This window comes from Plodia interpunctella, chromosome 16, assembly GCF_027563975.2.
Source record: "Plodia interpunctella isolate USDA-ARS_2022_Savannah chromosome 16, ilPloInte3.2, whole genome shotgun sequence".
In the NCBI taxonomy this organism is placed as follows: Eukaryota; Metazoa; Arthropoda; class Insecta; order Lepidoptera; family Pyralidae; genus Plodia; species Plodia interpunctella.
In genome coordinates, this window is record NC_071309.1 from 2,879,467 (window position 1) to 2,897,005 (window position 17,539).

Here is a 17,539-nt window from a genome sequence, read left to right on the forward strand (position 1 = left end):
CAACATAAAGACGAAAATTAAAAAAAACTTTATTGTTTATGTTGTGACTTCCGCTCTCAATTATTTTTGTCTATTGATCAAATTTATAATTAGACAAAATTTGCACAAAGTTTCAAAATAAATATATGTACAAATGCGAACATAACGCCATATGGCATTCTCTACCAGTCAATCCAACAGAATCAAAGATCAAACAGATTATGGTGCGACAAAGTGCATTTATTAAAATTAAATCTAAATAAAAAACCTAAAAAACTTACCGACATAAAAAAAGTTAAAGTGTACTTAGCTTCGAACCATGAAATAGAGAGTATTACTGCACATTTATCCCGCCAGAGTACAGCACTGTATGTTAGGTACACAAAAGCTTTGCCGCCTTTTGCTATGTCGACTAAAACGTTTATTTTAGACTATTTTATTAATCCTTTCATTACGTAAGCATTCGTTTGTAAAAATACACAACAATGTCTCATATTCGGATGCCGAAATATTGGGAAAAATCGTTTTTTATAAGATAAAAAAACTTCGATAACTATTGGATACGCCTCACGCTGTAAAATTTTCGAGCCAGTAAACGGTTGGAAAAAGCTCGGAACACTTCACACGTGAAGACTTATTAAAATATGGACTTTATACAGGTAAGATCTTCAGTCAAAATCAAGTATCAGTTTATGACCATAGTTGACCAAATAATGCAGGACATAACCCAAGATAGTGTTATTATTTTCAGGATAATCCACTAAATCCTTCCTTTTTCCTTTAAACTCGCACCACGATTGCGTAGAAGGTATTTTTAATACTGAAAATTGACGCTTTTTGCCTCCATTGGCAATGTTTGTGTACCTTAGTTGTACCAGTAGCGCCATCTGCGCTGAGCTTTGCGTAGTATTTGCCCTATTAGTAGGTACTCCGCGAAGTACTTATTAAATCCATACTTCGGACAAAGTACGTTTCGTTCTGTCAGTGTGAAATACACACTATACAATATACTTGTACTTACCACAGATATATTTTAAATCTATGGTACCTACTTAAAATATATGCTTTAAGTTTTTTTGAATTGCAACATTTTGAAGCGTAATAATATAGTTAAATTAAAGAGTAGGTACATAATATGCGTTGGAAGCAGTGGTGGTGTAATGATTAAGACGCCCGCCTGTGGATCGAAACGTTCCAGGTTCGAATCCTACTCGTGCCACATGAATTTGTATACCAATCTGACTCATGTATAGTAGATTTCATCGACTACCACTTGCTTCCGGTGAAGGAAAACATCGCGAGGAAACCTGCACACACATTTATTAACGTGTGTGAAATGGGGAATGGGAAGGGAATGGCAAACCACTCCATTTCTAATGCCAAGAAAGTTGTTGTATGTGTTTAATTCCACGTAATGACCACAACCCTCGGCCATGAGGAATACGACTATGAAGAACAGTATACCATACAATAGTGTATATAGTCCAAAACTAAATGCCCGCATATGTTTAAAGACTGAATTCAATCTTCCGCAGTCGGTCGGTACGTCCATTCCATACACCATGGAATCCATGGCCTGCTTATCTACTTTATCTTCTCCACTTGGCATCGTCTTCAAAATATTTCATTCTCTGATCGTTGACACCACGGGCTGACACGCATATCGTCTTTGACAACAATAAACCGGCACTTTCTAGGTTGGTCCCTTCGGCCACAACAATGTGCACTCAACGTAACTTTCTAGTTTGCGCAATACGTGGCCGTACTTCCTATATTATATGTATCATTGTAATTGTTTATGTGTATTATTTATTATGTTTTTACCCGAGCGAAACCGGAACGGGTCGCTAGTATATCTAAAGCCATTATAATGAGCCCAAACATTATATTCGTGCTGTATAATATTCCTCCTGTTGAGATTACTGGTAAAGTGATTCTGTATCGTCGCGTCTAGGTTGGACATGATTATCAACTATCTATATTCCACAGAACTTAATTCACTGCTAACATTATAATGAGTCCAAACACGATATCTCTACCGTAAGCTGGTGAGGATTTGGGTGAGAATCCCGAGGAAGTGATTATACAACATCATCAGCAAATTATCACCATATTATATCATAATATTACCATTACATGAGCTCAATGAATTGGAATTTTTACAGGTCAATGTTACTATGTGTGGCAAAATTTCTTAAAGTAGACCTTTAAGTTCATGTAACTTTAAAGCACAGTTTAAGGTCTAAGTACTTTAAAATTAGACGAAGTATTGAATTAATCTAACTTTTAAATAATAAGAAAACTGTATCAAAATCGATTCCGCCGTTTGGCTACTAGCTGCTCCGATGCCTCAATTGCTAGAATAGAGCTGGTGGTTTTTAAACGGCCTAACAATCATCTTCCCATCGGAGTACCTGTCTACTAATTCCATGCATCTTCCAAATATAGTGACAGCATGGAATTGGTAGGTTGTACGAAATCGTTTCAGCCGTTTGGATGATGCCACGGACAGATGTACAGATATTGACTCAGATTTTGCTATATCGCAGATTCCACATTGAGTTTGATAGGTACCTAAGTGGTACCTACTTACCGTGGTACTTACCCCACTCTTCATAATTTCAGTTTAACAGCAGCACTGAACATCTTGAAGCTAGAATTTACTTCCATTAATTTATTCGTACATATTATTACTTACATATATTTTTTAAAACACAAATATATATACTGTGTTTAAAAAAATGTTTAGTATACAAAAGAATGCCAGTTAAAAAAATTTCATTAAATTATTTAAGCGGGCAATGCGTACACCATAGACAATAAATAGAAATCTATATTTTGTTTATGGTAGATTTCCAGCATCGATGTCGCGTTGCCCTTGACTCCCTCCATTTTAATTGCTGTTTTTAAAAAGTTATTTTAGTGTAATCAGTAAAATTACTGTATAAAACAATAAACTGATTGTGACGAGTGTGTTAAACAGTGAAAATTGTGTAAAACTCATTTGCAGTGTGTATTATATGTGAAGCGTCACCTGACGGAGCCCATTGTCGTTTCCCGCCATTGTAGCTCGCTAATCCAACCCAAAGTGATTGAATCATGTTGTTCTGTGCGTGAATTGCTTGTAAAATAGCATAATATTTCACCTGAGTAATGTCTTTACACGGAAATGATGTCTGTTTGCTAGAAGTGGAAGACTACAACTTGTACGAAGAAGAAGCATCTGATCACGCATTTGCTAGGTATGGAATGGACCGGCGTGGTTGCCGAACTTGTGACATATTTGACGAATGGGCGTAGTTTATTTAGTTACTTATGTTGTTTTTTGGTTGATATATTTATTTATGTATAATGTATACATAAAAACGTAAAGATTTCCCGCGCCATATGACGACGCTGGCACCCATGCCGGTGTGTAGTCAGCTGTTGGGGCGCCATGTTTGGTCAAATCAAATAGGCGTAGTAGGCGCCACTAGGTACCTATGTATCGAATTATTAGCGTACTATCAAACAAACACATGTATGCACCTAAACCTTTTATCGTAAATGGCCATTCATTTTTCATGAAATTAATTCTGTACTGTGTACTAATGTGTACTAAGTACAATAACAATCTGTACTTTAGTTTTTATATTCCACTTCTGAAGTGATACATATTTTCAAAATGCAAGTAGTTTTTTCGACTTGAAGAATCTTAATATTGTTTATTGTAAGGAATGGATGAAAAAAATCCTGTGAAAGGTCTACTTTGTATATTTATATCTATTTCAACTAGCTTTTGCCTGTGGCTTTGTCCACTTAAATTGATACCAAGAAGGACCTCAGCTTGAAGAAAATCACATGAAAATACTTTTGAAAATTCTGTGAATTACCTAGGTCTAGGCCAAAACAATAACAAAAACCACAGGTTTTTTTTTGTTATGTTATAATTAAATTTTATTTTGATGGTGCAGTGCCTGTGTAATTCTTCAAATATTTTTCTAATTCATTCTTATTTACTTAACCATAATTCACACTATATATTTGCTTCAGTTTTATAAATTAATTATATCAATAAAATAGGAGTCCTTTTCTTATAAAAGTCTATCTAGCAATTACATATGTACTAATTCTGTTTATTATTCTATAAAAATATTTTCAGACAGTTATAACCCATAGACTAACATATACAATTTCTAATTTCAACATGATAAAAGAATTACTATTTTATCATGTTGAAATTAGAAATTTAGATATAGATTCAATTATATTATGATTGCATTACAAACTTAGATTATTGAGACAGCCTAGCTGCTAGATTTTCTCAATCATGTTATTCTAGACTTTAGTAGTAGCAGGAAATAATATTTTACATGGCTATTTATTTTTTTCTTATTACATGCCTAACTAAACCATTGTACAAGTGACAATCAGCTACATACAAAATGAAATCATAAATATAATTGATGATGCTTACTTTTTAACATAATATATATGAATGATAATTATAATGTAAACTTGTTTACAGAGAAAAACAATTGAACTCTGGTGGCAAAACAATGGAGGCAGAGAAGAGAATTCGACGTGAGATTGCTAACAGTAATGAGCGTAGACGAATGCAAAGTATCAATGCTGGGTTTCAAGCTTTGCGAACATTATTACCCCGGCATGAAGGTGAAAAACTTAGCAAGGTAAAAGTTCTTTTGTAATGTAATTTGTAAAGCATGGATTTTCAACAGTTAAATTGTATTTGTATTAATTATCATATCTCAAATTTTTCCAGGTATGTGTGTGATACTGGAAATAACAATGTTATAAATTTGGGTTTTTTATTAAATGAGCTTTATTTAAATTTACATAATAATAAAGATTTTCTTTTTTTAGGCTGCTATACTGCAACAGACTGCAGAGTACATATATTCTCTTGAACAAGAGAAAACAAGACTTCTTTCACAAAACTGCCAGTTAAAGAGGTTGCTGAATCAACATGAAGGAGGTGAAATACCTTTGAAGAAGAGAAAAAATGATATTTTGTCTCACGTCACTTCTATCATCCCTGATTCTACTGATGATACAATGGCAAATTCACGATCACCTGAACCCGTAGCTGTCATCACAGTGTCAAGTGTAGCCCCAAAAAAGGATGCCGAAGGTGGAGACTTGAGACTTCAATTGGATAGAGAGAGACGACATCGCCGTTTATTAGAAGAAAGACTGCACGCCTTGGAAGCCCAACTGTACCCTGAGACTGTCTGTGAACTAACACATCCCGTAATACATTACGAGCAAACCAACGTCGCAGTCTCGGAATGTAAGACAGAGAAAGAGGAAACCGAGCCGGTCGCAGCGGCTCCGCCAGAAAAGGCCGCCGCTCCTCTGCTGGAGGCGGCGATCAAGGCGGAGCCCCGCGTGGAGGTGGAGGTGCTGCCGGAGGCGGCGCGACTGTACCTGCCTAATACGAGCCGCCAGAACTTAGAGACCATCGTGGAGGCCATCCGGCACCTGGAGGGCGACCACCTGTTCCGCGAGGAGCCGGGTGAGGCGCCGCTGGCACTCACCAAGAAGCCGGAGCGCGCGTCGCGGCCCGGCGTCATCGTGGTCAAGCACTCGTGATTGTGTTCCCTGGACTCTGCCCAATTCTGTGCTTCTGCAGAATGAGGACTCCCGGCCCTCCTCGAATATAGTTTTAAAGTTTTAGTTGTTTAGATGTGTTTTCCAAAGTGACGAGTCGAAATAAGTCTGCCCTGCATTGTCTTACACATAACGGTTGGAGCGATTGTATCATTATTACCTACCTATTATGTAGCTGATTATAAATATCAGCCCTGTGCATAGATTATTCTCGATTTGAAATTGTATTTGACTTTCGAATCATTGTTATGAAGGTGAAATGGGATAAGTATTTCTTATTGATCTTTATCAAATATTCTGGACTTAAGAATTGTAGCACTATATTTATTTGATAATGGACTTAAATGTCAAAGCGCAATGGAATATGATGGTGTCTCATTAGACGTGAAGTACCTAGTCTCAATAACATCTTATTACTTTTAAGAGAAAAGCTCCTAAGATATTTCAGTTTATTTTCTATTGTAAGAATCATTAGTAGGATATTTTCATATTATATGCCCTCTTAAATAATTTTTGCAATGAGCAAAAAGGCTTTGTATTCCTTTTTTCTGAAAAAAAAAAGGATTTTAGCATCTCAGTAAATTTTCTCTTGTTTAGATATAAACAGTGATGTGCCTATGCTTGGTTATTTCATAATAATTATTCATGTCAACTTTCCTTATAATGGGATTGTTGTCAGTGGCACATCTCTGAAACCAATTAGTATAGGTTCTCCTTTGTTAAATCTTGCTGTATTTCACTTTAATATTTATTGTTACCATCTAAGAGAGATTGTAGATTGACTGATTTAAGTAAGGTTTTGGTGAAGTGGGAATGATCTGTTGGGCCGCGTGCCAATATTCTTCACGACGTCGATTGAAAACTTAGTAAACTTTATTTAAGATGGTATCTATCTGTATATGATCGAAGCAATGTGATATTTTGGCTGGGTTACATAAAACTGAAAGATGAAAATATCTCGTGTGAGCAATAAATCTGACAAGGGTTGTTGTTACTTGTGAAGATCTAGCAGCAATATTTATTAAAACAAAAATACTAGGCAAATTTAAAAAAATCTAGATAAATATCTTTGTGTAAAATAAGGTAATTTTAGGCATGCGGCTATGAGACGTCATTAATTAAGTCCTTTGTGTAAACTATGCATTCCCTTTATAGGGAACGACTAATTTATTTATCCAGTGTAATTTAGTATAATATGTATGTTTTTGTTAATTCTGAAATTTCCAGTGCTTATTGTTTTATACTTGACATTAATTATAAATTTTATAGCAATTGGCATTACCTTTGGTAATAGACAGAATATTTGAGCATTCCATATTTCGGATTTTCTCTTGCGGTTCAGAGTTAATCCACATGAGATGTAGTTAATTAAAGCTGAATTTGTATATTGTACTCAACTAATTAGTGTATTCATGTAATGCTTGTTGTGAGCATATTTCATTGAAAAATCTATTAGGTCATTACTCAAATAAGAACTGGTAAATAGGTACCCATCGTGAATATTAATATTTGTATGTATTGTAAGTGCTGTCGTGTAACAAAAAATTTCAAATTGACTAGCAACCTCGCCCGCACCACGTCCGCCGCAGGAGACTGATGATGAGATCATCCAGCTCCGAACAGCTCTGGTTGGCAGCGGCTAGGTTGTGTGTAGTGTATTTCAGTAAATTAGGTAAAATAATTAACAGTGATTCGTTTATTGTTCGCTTTAATGTGCTGACTTTTGTTAGATATTAACATGCAGTGCTTTTTGTTAATAGTTTTCCATGTAAGTCTTGATTGTAACTTATTTTTAAGTTGGACTCAGCAACAGAGTGGTTTCGCGCTGGTTGCATTGTTACAATAGAAACAGAAGACAGTCCTATAATATAGGATTATGATTTTAAGACTGATCATTTTATTCATTATTAAGTTATGCTAGGTCCAACCATCATGTAGTTAGTAAAATGTGTATGTGAAATGTGTGTTCTATTTGACTGTATGTGTGCATGTATTTCTTAATATTTGTATTGATTTATGAAGTTCAGCATTATTAGAGATTTATCATTAAAATATATTAACCAAAGGTGTTGCTTATTCTAGTTAAAGAACTGTAGCAACATAGGTCTTATATATATGAAAATCTCTAATTTTATTAGACTTCGGAAAATAATGACATAAGTTAGCTTTTGATGCACTTTATTGTAACATGACTTATTTTAGGACTCTGAACTGCAACACATAAGGGACCGTATTTTTGTAACTTTGATGCATGTTTTTTTTGACCGAGGAAATATTCCATAATGGAAAAATATAAACTTCACTTAATAAATTAAATAAATTGTGAAAATATTTTTTGAATGCTGGATTTTTTTTATATTTTCTTATGTAAATCCATGGATAAAGGGGTTTCTGGGCATAAAAAGTTAAGGAATACGTGTCCACAAATTGTGATAAAATAGTTTAGTAAAATAAGTTTGTTTTTCTGAATCATTGAGGATGAAGCGAAAATGACAGATTTTATTAGCTCTTGTTTTTGTTTCATCCAACTTTGTCATTAATTAAAAATAAAATATTCTCAAGTAGCAGTTCTTAATATAAAATTTATTTGGTGATGATTATCCTTGTAAAGAGAATTATTCAAGAACCTAAACTCTGTTTTTTGTTTTTCAAGATGGAAGAAGTTTTTTTTTTACGAAATTTTTCTGCACTCTGTTTCTGAGTCATAGTTTTAAGAAGTTGTCTGCCTACCGCCTTTTACATTATGTCAGTATAGGATAATTCAATTGTACCATAACGGACTTGGTTATATTTTTAGTGTAGTCAAATAGTAATAAGAGATTTTAAGTCAAAGAAAGCAAGTTAAATTGTTTAAAATGTGTTATTATTTATGTCTTAAAGTATTAAAATGGTTATTTCTTATTAATTAGTTTGTAAACGATGATCATCTGCATGAACGAACTGTTCAATTTGTAATCTAGCGAAAACCAATTAAACCACATTTATGTTAATTTACATTCAAACTCTAATGTACTATAAGATTTATAGTTTTCTATTTATCATAAACCACGGACATACAACCCTTAAAACTATTATTTGATACTTACGCCATTTTCAAAGGTAATTTTAATAACTTTACACGATTTATCTGGCATCTAGTATAAATTAAGTATATTGATTCATAAATAATGTTTTATTGGTTTTACGCCCAACTAAGGTAACATTTCTATTTTCTACACTCTATCAATATAAATCATTTTATTTTATTGATTTACTAACTACAGATAGAACTTAAATATCATGGAAATAAGTTATATTTCTTGTTTATAAATAGTAAACGACATTTGTATTGCATTTATAGTATTTTGTTCAAGGCTTGTTCTACCGAGTCTTCTGATTCGGATAAGAGTCTTAATGCTATTTAGATAGTGATAGGGTGGATATCAAATTAAAAAGTAATTTAATTTTTATAATTATATTATTATTCGCCAAAATTCTTGACCACAATGACAGAAGTTCTCCAATTTATTTTATGCCTTTCATTTGTAGGAAACCGCGACAATTCTAAACGCAACATAGTAATTTATTTGTACGTCAAAAAAAATGAATTGATTTCTAAATCCTGATTCTGTTTATGAAAAATTAATTTTATTTACCCTATCTCTGCTTATGTTCCTAGTTTAATAGATACTAAGTATTATGTGTTACAATTAATTAAGATAAAGTGTAGAAAATAATCCATAAACATTTCTTTTTTTTATATGAAATTGATAAGAATATTTCTCCTGATTTTAATTGTACCACATTTGACCTATATTTACGAATATTTATAAAAGATTCATAATTTACGTGTTTTATTTTTTCTGTTGCTGCCCTAAAATTATGTCGATGCGATGTTATCGTGTCTACAGAAAGCAGAATAAAAAGCTGCCGTTGTTTCTTGCTTGAAGGAAGGTTAGGCTTGATGATTCACACGGCTGTCACGTAGTTCCGCCCTTAAAAAACTGTATGCCGTATTGTCGCAACGTGTGTAAATCAAACCTAATGTGAATTCATCAAACTGATTTTATGTGGCATATTTTGCAAGGTTTATGTTAATCGGCTGACCGTGAATATTATCTGTACGGCCACTCGCAGACTGTACTACTGCTATCTGTGCGGTTGACTAATTTGAAGTAGTAACCTTATACGGAACCAGACGCCTCTACTACGTAATGTTAGTAGGTATAGCATTGGTTGTTGATTCCGTGAAGCCGTCACACGCGTCGCTCGTTGACACCTTTTTCAGTTCATTAGCTTTTTCTCCGTATATGCGAAGTCAAGTATGTACCTTTATTTTGATCATTATGTGACTAACGTAATACCTGTTCTTTGTTGTGCTGAGCTAACAGGGTCATGGCTATGTATTGTAGCTATTCGCGTTGCAAATTTTACCTGTTAGATGTGTAGTGCTGTAATGGTCATGAGTTTTGCGCCTTCGTTCCCGTGGGAAATACTACACCTATGTAGAACAAACTAAAGAAAAAAACTTCCATGTAGGATATATTTTTGTACAATATTAAGTAGACTTCAAAATAAAAATTTTACAGTATACCTAATAGGCAGCATGAAAGCTTTATCTGTAATTTTCTCAAATCCAAAATGGATCCGAATTTAAAGATTAGCACAAACTTTTGTCTCGGTATTTTCTACACAATGTTTGCTTTTTTCTTGCTAAAATCAGTTTATATTTTGTCAATGACTTGAATCTATTATTTCACAGATTTACTAGAACATGTTTAACACACGGGTTTTGGTGGTGTTACTGCTGAGTACTAACATTTTGGGAGAAGTCATCGACGAGTTGTAAGCATTTCTAGTTTTGAGGAAGTTGGTTCTGTGACTCGACTACCGCTAATTAATTTATTAACTCTTCCGTCCGTTAGTAATTAACTACTAAGTATCTCATTTTTTAGCACAACAGCGCGCCAAGAAAGTTATGACACAGACAGTAGTGAGAAGCAAGTGGAAGCTCTAAACGGACTTGGATACCGGCTGATGACTAAATATGTGGATTGCAATTCTAATAACATTGTGATGTCTCCATTGGGTGTTACAGGTAACTATTTAAATATTTGACAAGAAATGGTCTGTAGGTTCCTTGTCAACCTCGCACCAATGATACACTGTGAGATACACATAGGTACGTGCACACAAAAAACAAGTAAACAACATAATCAAATAGTGCGGTTTTTCGAAGCTAGAAAAATCTATCTAAGAGAGAGATATATATTATATACAATATATAAATATCAAGTCATTAGTAAAAAAATAAATCTTATGTATCTATCTTAATTTTATCAACTATACTTGTGTTACTGTGGGATTTTCCAGTTTTACTGAGCATGGCTCTTCTCGGAAGTACAGGAAGAACTTATGACGAATTAGCTGATATCCTGGGGTTTTCCCGTGGTGAGTAATATATGGAATCAAGTAGTACCTAGTTATTGGTGATAAATAAAAGTGATGTTAGTTGAATGTGTTGTTCAATTGCATTTTAAAATAAATAATTAGTATAATACTTCCAGTAGTACAATATTATTGTAGTACTGTAAGTATTATCCATGATTGTTATAAATAGTCAAATTATGTGAAGTGATAGATCAACAAAAATGAAAAAAAATATATCTCGTTGCTTCATATAATTAGGTACTTACCTAACAAAAAAATATCGTGTAAATACTGTGAATAAATTTGGACATCCAGTGAATGGGAAATTTTACGAACTTGTCATTGCGTAAATTGGACATTCTGCGCCTAAACGAATAAAATAGCAATATTTAGTGTATATATTTCTCATCTGAGCATTTTCTCGGTTCCTTCCTCAGCCGTTGAGCGTCGGAGCCTATGCAGGGTCCGCTTTCCTACTTTTTCGTCTCCACTTTATCCTCCACGTCTCCTATTTTTGTAAATTACAGAATACGCGTTAATTTCCTACCAGAAGGACTTGAATAAATTGTTTATTTTTCAGATATTTTAAAAAACCGCAACCTGCATGAAAACTTAGGCAGTCTCTTGCAAACCCTGAGCGAGCCATCAAACTCCAAGACCATGTTTGCAGCTGCCGTGTTCGTAGACCTCCACAGTGAGCTCCGTGAGAAGTATCTCAGTTACGTCGGCCGAGTGTATGGGGCGGGGGCGGAACACGTCGATTTCTCTGACGGCCGCGCGGCCACAATGGCGATCAATGAGTGAGACTTCCTCTGTATTCCTACCAGTTGAACTCTGGGAATTCCATACTCAACAGACTTTCTGGTAGGCCCTGGGTGTGGTTCTCAACCTAATATGACCACTTCATACCTTCCTGTCGATGTTCTACGAGACGGCGTTTATGCCAATCTAGCTAATATTCTTTCTATATCTTAATCTTTCTCTGCCGTCGATCGGCCGCTTTTCTTATGGCTCCTTCTCCTTCAACAAGAAAAATCATATATGATTAATTTCCATATAAACAATTGCTTCCCTTCGACAGTTGGGTGAAAGTGCACACGCACGATGAGATAGAACACTTCCTGGGTGAGGACCTCCCGCGGAGCACCAGGGTGGTGTTGGTCAACGCTGTGCACTTCAAAGCGGAATGGACGAAGCCTTTCAATCCCAAGTACACGACTAAGTATGTTTCATAATTACCTTACTAATCAACATTAGATGGTCCAAAGAAAACATTTTTATTAGCATGTATGGCCAATAGCACATCAACCTCAGCAAATCGCTCCTACTAGCGCCCACAGTGATCCACGCAGGTTAACTTTTACGTACATATCTTTCTACTGATAATTGAACTGCATCGATATAATATTTTTTATCGATTCTTCCTAAAAATATATATTTATTTTTTTGCTACAATTTTGCAGGATGACGTTCCAGACTCCAGAAAAGGAGGTTACTACCGATTTCATGTTGAACGTGGGACGATTCCGTTATGTTTTGTCCAGGGAGGATGGTACGTCTAATATAAAATTATTAACTAGTTATATCCTGCTAAGTATAATACTATTTTTGCGTGGCCTGTCCTAGAATAAGACCAATCCATACCCTTCGGTGGATGTCAAAAGGCAACTAAGGCATAAAATGCCTTCACTGCGCCAACAACAATTCAACAGCATTCCCAAAGAGGGTTAACATCAAGCAAACTCTAAAACCACAGCCGAATCTTAATCTTAAAGACACATACATAACAATATTTGTTTATCCAATGATGGAACAAGAGGCTTCACGCACGATAAAACAAATGTATGCTTTTACATTCTTCCACCGTGGAAGAAGAAGTAGAATGGTCCATTTGAATAAGTAAAAGTTCCACTTATTCAAAAATACCATTTCAACGTGTAGCAAGTAGAAACATTTTTAAAGGGAAATATGTACAAAAGGAATTGAGAGCAAGGATACATATTCTATGGCATAAACTCCTTGTCACGTTAAAGTAATGTAGGTATTTGAAGTCTCATATTTTTTCCAGGTGTACATATGGTGGCCCTCCCTTACAAAGACAATGTTACCACAATGTATGCTCTCAAACCTTGGTTAACACATAACTTAAACATAACAACAGTTCTTAAAAATCTTAACTATGCAAAAATAGATAAACTAATCAACAGAATGGAGGATGAAGACTGCGTAATAAGATTTCCTAAGATGAATATTGAGAAAGATTTTAATTTAGAGAAATATATAAAACTTGAAGGAGCACCAACTATGTTCGAAACAGGCAATGCAAATTTCGCTCTCATGGTTGAAGATGCAGACAATGTCACAAATAAAACTGTCTTGGATGTGATGTCAAGGTGGGGAGGGGCCGATGATGACATTAACTTCAAACAACTTAAAGACCTGCTCGATAATCTACCTAACCCAGGAATACATGTAGATTCAATTAAACAAAAAGTGAAAATTAACATCGATGGTAAGATTGCCGTCTTAACTTTTGATTAATCTTTCACTAGTAAAATAATATCGACTTGGGGGGGCACTGCCGTGCCCCCAGATACCGTATTTCTACATATTATATCACGTTCAGATCCACAGACGTAACACCATTCAGCGACTATTCGACCTAATATAATTCAACTAGGAGCTAAAAATGTTCGTACTTTAATAGCATTTCTGAAAATTACCGCTTTTTGTATACTTACTTAATTACTGTTTGTTTCATTTTGATTTTCAAATTGGCAATAGGATTCGAACCTTGAACAAATCAACCTCCTAGCTCCTTACATTAAATCAAATATTTTTTCTTTTTTGATATGTCCCCTAAAACAATTGAAAAATGATTTGACTAATGTTATACTTTACTGTTGTAGAATATGGCACGGAGGCGGTAGCGTCCACGGCCGGCATAATGGCGCGCACGGCTGAGCTTTTTTATGCTGATTCCCCATTTTTAATGTTCATCAGAAACGAAAAAACAAAGCTAGTCATATTTAGTGCGGTTATATTTGATCCCATTGATAAAATAATGTTGTAATTATTATAATATGTATTTAGTATTAGTATATATTGTATTATAGGTAGCTTGAAATTAGCAAAGAAACTTGTAAAGCTATTATACTTACTAATTGTAAATTGACATTGTAAAGTCATTATACTAACTGTAAATTTACAGATATTGTATCATTATTTTATATGATACAGTCACAGACCATTTAACCTTAATTTAACCGGCGTATCCATTCGCCAAGCTTAAGTCGTGACACTACATACGATCGGGCCCCGCCCCTTTTTTTTTGTTATACCGCCGCCGAGCATCGAAGCGAAGACTGTCAGTTTGCTCGGAAATAAAAACAATATCAAAACAATGATGCCGTATTGTGATGTGAAATGGTGTGGAAAATGTAGCTCAACGTTCAGTCTAACAAAAGATAGAATCACTTTTCACCAATAAGTCATTATTTTTTTATTATAATTTAATTTGTTAATTTTCCAAACCATGTTGTATAATACGAATGCGAAAGAAAGAGCTAGATATATAGAAACTATTATCTAGCTCTTTCTTTCGCACTTAAATCACTATGTCACAAACATATAATTAACTTCATCTGCCTTGGCACGTGTAAGGTAGTGACGGACACGTAAGATATGATAATCGATCGATGAATGTCGCTGTGGTGTGGGCACCCACAGGTGTGTATGATCCTGTTGTTGCTTTGCGATGTGTTTGGCAAATACTTCGTACTACGACGAACGCTTTAACTACGAAAAGCCAGTTTTTCGTTTTTTAGCTTTTTATAACCAATTGGAAATGTTATTTTTGGAATACAAGTTTCTTAGATTTCGCTAATTACTATCATATTTTGAAAATGTGATGATGGCGCTAGTGTGCGGGTATGTAACGCCTTATGTTTATAATTGCATTTTTAAGAGACTATGCTAGGTTATTTAAAAAGGACGTGAAAAGATTTACTCGGAGTCATAGTGAAACGTAGGCGAAACGTTGGTTAAATATAAAAAAGTATAATTCATCAAAAATTACTACCCACTTTTAGTTAAAATGTCTTGTCTCTTTCTGTTAATGTCAAATATTGTAAAGTGCTATAGGGACAAAACAATTTGAACTCGAAGTAGGCTATACTTTTACCCTTATATTTTGAAGGTTCGATTCTTTTTTTATTACCGGCGACGGTCAAACGTTAATCCTTTTTGAGAATGTTTAAACAAAACAAATTGTCATATCATTTCTCTCAACAATACTTACTATAATGAACTATAGTAATAAAGATCAAATAAATAATATATTATCTTTTCTGTTGCAACATTAACCCAGGTATTGTTAGTCATACAGATATAATTTCCCGAGACCTCCTGTACTCTGTTCGAGATAAGATTTTTTTTTTTCACTAATGGGGGACATGTGTGTCTTGCCCTTGTGTTGCCCAACACAAGTAAGTTCTCAAAACCTTGTCAATTTTGACGTATTTTTGAATGCTCCAATGAGAGCTAAGCGACCTTCCCCTGCACCCCACCACAATTTGGCGATAGCATTTTCATAGGTCAAATGGTCTGTGAGTATAGTCAACACATCAACCTACCCAAATTCATTGGAAACTCGCCGCTATTACCGCGCTGCCATAGATATGCCGAGATATGCTGTTGACTGGTACCACCCAACCAGTATTTTGTATTTTGAACAGACTTAAAAAAAGAGGAGGTTCTCAATTCATTGTAACCTTTTAGACATAGATCACTTTGTAAACAATTTCCCATAAGACTTCTGTAAATAAAACATTGTATAATTTTAAGATATTATATTTTATGTAGACTTAACTCTACACTATAAATACGATTTCCTTTTTCAATATCTAATAATTCAGTGGCATACTTTTTAGTAGCTAAACTCAATTTTTCGATAAATATTTTCTATCCATGTTCAAAGATACTAGATCAAGATTACCTTATCACTTGATTTATTTTTTAACAAATATTATTTCCACTTCATTAACAACTTGATTTTAACAATTTATCTGTTGCTTCTTAACCTTTCTATCCTGTCCTGAAGTGTTTGCTTCCATTGTTCTTCAGATATGCTTTGGGCCCATTCTGGTATTGAGGATTGAGGCAGTGCAAAATTAGCCATTGCAGTCATAACCTGAAACAAAATACATTGTTTCACCAAGTAAAAGATCTTTCTTCTTATATCAGGCACTAACTTTTCACGAAAATCTTTAGCTTGGACAACTGGTCCATTAATAATCCATTATTGGACTACATGGAAATACTTTCAGTTGAGTTTATTGCTTCTAAATTCAAGGGAATTTAGTTTTATATTATGACAACATATATTGATTTATAAAAGTAAGCTAGGTGATGTAGTGATTCTTGGACTATATTTTTCATAAAGGTCTTTACACCCATACCCATAGTAACCCATAGTCATTTGAAGATTTCCTAAATAAATATTCCTACTAAACATTGAATAAAATTAAGCCATCATAAGGAAGATAGACAAAAAATTGACTGAACAGTAAATAATCCAAAATTTAGAAAAAAATATTAAACAGATTAATAAAAAAAATAATTGAAAAAAGAATGGGAAGAATTAAAGAAATAGGCTGAAAAAATACTACTTACCTGCCTAGCACGTTCATTGTCCATCTGAATGGTGTCAGCGGCTTGTGGAGTGCTCCACACCTCTCTAGCAAGGGTGGCATCCATGGACTCAATTGAAGGAAGATTGCTGGGCATGGGCTGTTCTTCACTCACCTGCATGCAAAATTAAAAGGTTGGTGGCAAACACTTTAGAAATGCCCTTTTTGATTTTTAATACTTATAGCTGCAGCTAGTATCAATTATTTTTTCGGCTAGCTAGACCGATAGAAAGTTTGTGATTGTATTCTATCAACTATTATCAAAAACAGTCCAGTGTGTAATACACACTAGGGTGAAACTTGGCCTGGTCGCTTGTGTTCTATAAAATTGGTTTTCAGGTAAAGATAGATTGATAGATTGGTTGCTTGATTGATAGATTCACACACTTGTAAGCCGTCGTAATTTACAAAGCTATCCCACAACGAATTATCACTGACTACCTGTTACCTCATCATTGTCACTGTCGTGGTCCGTCAAATTATGGTCTGGTCCTTGAGGCAGCGGTTCATATCCAAAATACTCATTTTCGTCGTCGCTTTCCTCGGGTGGGTTTCCGTTCATCATCAACTCGTATCTTGGAGGTGGGTTCAATTCATGGGGATTATTTTCTGGTGGATCAGGCCCATCGCACACCATGATGAATTGATAAGTATCTATGATTTAAACTTATAACTTTTTGTTGATCTTTGATAAAGTTTATAACAATAACAAAATGTACTTATGTATACGGATTTATTTTCGTGTGACGCTAGTACCAGCTAAGATTTTTGCATTTTGTGAAGTTTTCTTTTTTGACGTTGACTTGACTGCACAGCACGCACAGATAGTAACTAGGAAAAATGCATGGATT

At 34.6% G+C, this 17,539-nt stretch overlaps 3 protein-coding genes across 4 annotated transcripts; 2 read left to right on the forward strand and 1 right to left on the reverse strand.

The window, feature by feature from the left end:
* The first annotated feature begins 2,825 nt into the window (after positions 1 to 2,825).
* crp (cropped) lies at positions 2,826 to 9,416 on the forward strand. The gene is made up of 3 exons (XM_053756246.2): positions 2,826 to 3,221; positions 4,487 to 4,649; positions 4,843 to 9,416. Exons 1-3 carry the CDS (start codon positions 3,133 to 3,135, stop codon positions 5,569 to 5,571), a joined length of 981 nt encoding a protein of 326 aa, XP_053612221.1. The 5' UTR covers positions 2,826 to 3,132; the 3' UTR covers positions 5,572 to 9,416.
* A 323-nt stretch (positions 9,417 to 9,739) lies between these two features.
* Positions 9,740 to 15,842, forward strand: LOC128676236 (serine protease inhibitor 28Dc-like). 2 transcript variants are annotated; one of them, XM_053756244.1, is made up of 9 exons: positions 9,740 to 9,890; positions 10,331 to 10,413; positions 10,524 to 10,666; positions 10,942 to 11,019; positions 11,579 to 11,798; positions 12,080 to 12,220; positions 12,462 to 12,550; positions 13,067 to 13,510; positions 13,908 to 15,842. In XM_053756244.1, the coding sequence occupies exons 2-9, from the start codon at positions 10,343 to 10,345 to the stop codon at positions 14,069 to 14,071; spliced, it is 1,350 nt and encodes a 449-aa protein (XP_053612219.1). In that variant the 5' UTR covers positions 9,740 to 9,890; positions 10,331 to 10,342; the 3' UTR covers positions 14,072 to 15,842. The 2 variants fall into 2 exon arrangements, with proteins under 2 accessions (XP_053612219.1, XP_053612220.1); XM_053756245.1 differs by lacking the exon at positions 9,740 to 9,890 and adding an exon at positions 9,967 to 10,103.
* Positions 15,829 to 17,495, reverse strand: LOC128676240 (uncharacterized protein). The gene is made up of 3 exons (XM_053756251.2): positions 17,137 to 17,495; positions 16,672 to 16,803; positions 15,829 to 16,189 (listed from the first exon to the last, which is right to left on the reverse strand). The coding sequence occupies exons 1-3, from the start codon at positions 17,323 to 17,325 to the stop codon at positions 16,061 to 16,063; spliced, it is 450 nt and encodes a 149-aa protein (XP_053612226.1). The 5' UTR covers positions 17,326 to 17,495; the 3' UTR covers positions 15,829 to 16,060.
* Positions 17,496 to 17,539: the final 44 nt, after the last annotated feature.